General features: G+C 46.9%; 1 protein-coding gene across 1 annotated transcript; it reads left to right on the plus strand.

Annotated features, from left to right (window-relative positions):
- The first annotated feature begins 245 nt into the window (after positions 1-245).
- LOC128063833 (secretoglobin family 2B member 20-like) lies at positions 246-2320 on the plus strand. The gene is made up of 3 exons (XM_052656648.1): positions 246-315; positions 835-1019; positions 2222-2320. The coding sequence occupies exons 1-3, from the start codon at positions 246-248 to the stop codon at positions 2318-2320; spliced, it is 354 nt and encodes a 117-aa protein (XP_052512608.1).
- The last annotated feature ends 2847 nt before the right edge of the window (positions 2321-5167 follow it).

A 5167-nucleotide genomic window follows, 5' to 3' on the forward strand; every position in this document is an offset into this window, starting at 1 on the left:
ACTGGAGTCACTTAGTTCCACTTATTCTTTGGCAAAGATATCCCCACATGGCTTCCAAGAGCTCTGGTCTTAGAGTAGTATGGTCTTCCACAGTAAACATCCCAAGGGCTAAGGGAGCCACATGTGCCTGGAGCCTGGCCACAGGCTTGTGGTCCAACTGGGAGGCAAGTGGGCTGGGCTTGGGGAGCTAGTGGTGTATAAAGCAGGCAAAACCCTGCCCTGAGCAGAGCACTCCAGCTGCCGCCATGATGAAGGGAGCACTGCTTGTGCTGGCCTTGCTGGTGACTAGAGAGCTGACCTTCAAGACGAATGAGGGTAGGAAGGGGGGTCCAGATGGCCCTCCTGATCCTTGCCCATTGCCATCTCACTGCATCCTTCCCAGTCCTGTCCAAGCTGACTCTAGGCACAGATTCTGAGGGGAGGTCGCAGATCAGTGCCCAGGAGTCCTGCACAAACTCCCTGGGGCTTCCAGTCTTTGAATGGGGGAGGGGGTGGCATGGAGCTGGAAGGGTCGTTATCTGCACACACCCTGAGGGATAGTTTGTTGGGGGTAGTGGCGCTCGTTGGGAGGGAGGAAGCAGGCTGGTATGCCTGGGGGCAGTGGTCAAAGGCAGAGGGGTCTCCAGGTCTAGCCCCTCTTGAGGCTCCCTTCCGTTGGGAGTGCCCCATAGGGAAGGCTTTCTTCCTTATGTAAGCAGTGCTGGGAGAGGCAGAGTCTCTGTGGGAGGTGAATCTGGAAGCTTTGGATGTGTGAGTTCCTATCAAGTGGTGGGAACTGGGAACCTTCTGACCAAGTGATTCTTTTGATGAGATGTTTTCTGTCTCTGCCTTTAGTGGAAGCGTGCCTTGTGTTTTTTGAAGGCCTTAGTGCTATAATCCTTGCACTCCCAAGTAATGCATTGAATGAAACTTTGGATTCGGTCGATGCTAATGAAGCTGAAAAAGCAGCCGCTGAAAAAATCCGGCATTGCTTCGTTGAAGCAGGACCTCAGAACAGGCTTAACCATCTGAAATATAAGGTAACTTACCTTTGCCCACAGTTACCTTGAGAACTCACATGCCGCAAAGTTCAGTATGCCACATGGTAATAGATCATTCGATCATGGAATGTGTGCTAGAGCTATAAACAGAGAAGCACATAAACCTTTTGCCCCGACCTGCAGCCCCTGTAATATCCAAGCACAGTCCACCTGCACACCCAGCCTCCTGTTCCCGAATCTGTCTCTATCATGTCAATCAGCCCACACACAATAGGCGTCTACTGTCAGTGCACTAGGACACGTGTGTTGACTCCTGTAATTTTCTTTCCTCACTGAGAGGAAGTAGCATTGGAGGAGTAGCACTTTAATCTTTGCAGGAAAAGAAGCATTCAGCTCACACATGTGTAGCAGTCCTGTCATCTCTACTTTGAGAATATTTAAAAGGAGCCCCAGCTTTTAGGTCTCCTTCCAGCATGGGACTCCTTGGATTATAGGCTGTCTGACCTGTGGTCACATCACCTCCTCTTTATCCCTTTTTGATGGCCATTGCTCTGGCTCAGAGCCCCATTTCCACTGACATGTTCTCAGTGCCTACGAGCCAGAATTTCCACTCTGGGGTTTTGGTGCCTAATTCCTGGGGCAGCTTCTAGGTACGTGCGGCCGCTCACTTGGGCTAACAGTATCTCTTGAAGAACCATCTTTTTGCTGTGGTTGTTTTCTTGTGATTTAGTATTTGAGATTTTGAACAGTCTCTGTATATTTTCCGCAAATGTTAATCATTCAAAAAGCAGAGGTTTGCCACAATCCAGAGTTTCATGCGCTAGTAGAAGCGTCCAGGGCACAATGGGTTGTTTACCACACCTACATGCGCATTCCCTGCACCCAGCATACCTGAAAGAATAGGCTCAGGTGCAGGAGGTGTGACCCAAGCCCAGTCTCCAGCACTTTACTCCTTCTTCAGGACCAGTCCTGGCTGTTCCCTGCTGACCCTTGTCATCTCCTCCCCTCCCTGGCGTGACTGGTGGCTCTGTCTCCCTCCTGACATCTGTGCCTGGGCTACTAGGGAGCCATCCTCCCCCTGGTGCCTGTTGGCAACCCCCTCTCCAGTGGTGGGTCTGTGGGTAGAGGTTCTTGTTGAGGATGGGGCTGAATCCCTGAGAGTGAGGTGTGAGTTGATCCTGGGGAGACAGGATGGGCCAACTGTGGTCTCAGGTGTCCCTCCACCTCCATCTCCCTTGCAGGCGTCCATCGTCTTCAGTGATGATTGCACCGGCTATAAATTGTCCTTGGTGGTGAATGCTCTTATAGGATTGGTTTCCAGTCTGCTCTCTTTGGTGTGATAAGCTTTGCCAGTTGTGCCGGGTCTGCATTTGATCTACCTGCCCTGTTCTTCTGTTCCTGAAGCTGGAATCCAGACACCTTCCCCACCTGATGTGGTCTCCCTCAGGCTGAATCTAATAAAGTCACTGCAACATTGCTCACTGTGCCCAGTGTCTGTGTTCAGGGAGGATGTGAGGCAGGAGGTCTAGAGCAATGGTGAGAAGTGACACAGGTGGTCACTGGGAGCTTGGGGACCAGGGTCAGATAGAACCTACACCCCGTCCCTGGCAAATGTGGGAGTATGGGCAAGGTTGTTGTACCTTTCCAAGTCATTCTGTCATCTGCTACACAGGGATTTTGTGTGAAGTTAAGCAAAATAACAAACGTGTAACCCGTGACATCACCAGCCTGGCAGGATAAAATTGTTGTTTTGGGGCACAGATAATATGTCTCACTCTGGCCTTCAGCACTGTGGAAGAGTCTCCAGTCCCTCTAGTTATTGACAGGTGACTTCAGAGATGACCTAAGAGGGTCATCGCTGGTCCCCTCTTTCTCCCAGTGGCATTCTACATTTTCTACTCCTTAGGTGGGTATCTAGGTGGAGTCAGCATTTCTTCAGGGATACTTAGTGCCACTGCTGTTCCTGGTCCTGCCCTGGGGACCAGGAACCCCATGAAGTGTTGAACCAGGAGGAAGGGAGAGGCTGGAAGAAGCTACCCCAGTGGGAACATTGTTTCCCTGGAAATAGCTCATGCTGTGAAGTGTGAATTGCAGGATGTGTCAGATGGTCTGGGTAAATATGTTGGTGATGGACAGAGAGGCCTGGCGTGCTCCAGTCCCCGGGGTCGCAAAGAGTCGGACACGACTGAGTGACTGAACTGAACTGAACTGACTCTGCATATGAGTAAAATAAGCATGCTAACAATATACAGCCTTGATGTACCCCTTTCCCAATTTTACTCCAGTCTGTTGTTCCATGTCCAGTTCTAACTGTTGCTTTCTGACCTGCCAGTTTCTCAGGAGGCAAGTAAGGTGGTCTGATATTCCCATCTTTTGAAGCATTTTCCATAGTTTGTTGTGATCCACACAGTCAAACCTTTAATGTAGTCAATAAAGAAGTAGATATTTTTCTGGAATTCTCTTGCTTTTTCTATGATCCAGTAGGATGTTGGCAATTTGATCTCTGGATGCACTGTCTTTTCTGAAACCAGCTTGTCCATCTGGAAGTTTTCAGTTCACATACTGTTGAAGCATAGCTTGAAGGATTTTGAGCTTTGCCTTGCTAGCATATGAAATGAATGCAATTGTACAGTAGTTTGAACGTTCTTTGTCTTTACCTTTGTTTGGGATTGGAATGAAAATGGAACTTTTCCAGTCCTGTGGCCACTGCTGAGTTTTCCAAATTTTCTGGCTTGTTGAGTACAGCATTTTAATGGCATCATCTTTTAGGATATTAAATATTAAATAGCTCAGCTGGAATTCCATCACCTCCACTAGTTTTGTTTTCAGTAATACTTCCTAAGGCCCACTTGACTTCACACTCCAGGATGTCTGGTTCTGGTGAGTGATAATGCCATCATGGTTATATGGGTTCATAAGATCTTTTTTGCACAGTTTTCTCTGTATATTGTTGCCACCTCTTCTTAGTCTCTTCTTCTGTTAGGTCCTTACGCTTCTGTCATTTTTGTGCCCATCTTTGCATGAAATTTTCTCTTGGTGGCTCTAATTTGCTTGAAGAGATCTCTAGTCTTTCCCATTCTATTGTTTTCCTCCATTTCTTTGCATTGTTGACTTAAAAGACTTTCGTATCTCCCCTGCTATTCTTTGGAATTTTGCATTCAGATGGGTATATCTTTCCCTTTCACCTTTTACCTTTCACTTTTCTGTTGTTACCTATTTGTAAGGCCTCCTCAGACAACCACTTTGCCCTGTTACATTTCTTTTTCTTGAGGATGGTTTTGGTCACTCTCTCCTATAAAATGTTACACACCTCTGTCCATTGTTCTTCAGGCACTCTGTCTGTCAGACCTAATCCCTTGAATCTATGTTATTTACACTATATAATCAGGGAGACTGGGGTTTGATCTCTGGGTTGGGAAGATCCCCTAAGAGAAGGGAACAGTAACCCGCTCCAGTATTCTTGCCTGGAGAATCCCCACTCACAGAGGAGACTGGCAGGCTTTGCAGTCCATGGGATTGCAAAAGTAGGTGTCCAATATGCCACTGGAGAAGAACGGACACAATTTCTAATACACCCAGAAAGAATGAAAAGGCTGAGCCATTCTGGAAATGGCACACAGTAATGGATGTGTCTGGTGCTGAAAGTAAAGTCTGTCACTATAAAGAACAATATTGCATAGGAACCTGTAATGTTACATCCATGAATCAAGGCAAACTGAGTGTCATCAGACAGGAGATGATAAGAGTGAACATTGACATTTGAAGAATCAGTGAACTAAATGGACAGGAATGGGTGAATTAAATTCAGATGACCATTGTATCTACTACTGTGGGCAAGAATCCCTTAGAAGAAATGTAATGGCCTTCACAGACAACAAAAGAATCCAAAATGCAGTAGCTGGGTGCATCTCAAAAACAACTGAATGATCTCAGTTCATTTCCAAGGCAAACCATTCTACATTACAGTAATCCAAGTCTATGCTCCAAGCAATGCTGCCAAAGAAGCTGAACGGTTCTTTGAAGACCTGTATGACCTTCTGGAACTAACACCAAAAAATAAGTCCTTTTCATCACAGAGGACTGGAATACAAAGTAGGAAATCAAGAGAAACCTGGAGTAACAGGCAAGTTTGGCCTTGGGATACAAAATTAAGCAGGGCAAAGACTAATAGACGTTTGCCAAGAGAA

This window comes from Budorcas taxicolor, chromosome 18 (genome assembly GCF_023091745.1).
Source record: "Budorcas taxicolor isolate Tak-1 chromosome 18, Takin1.1, whole genome shotgun sequence".
Lineage (NCBI taxonomy): Eukaryota > Metazoa > Chordata > Mammalia > Artiodactyla > Bovidae > Budorcas > Budorcas taxicolor.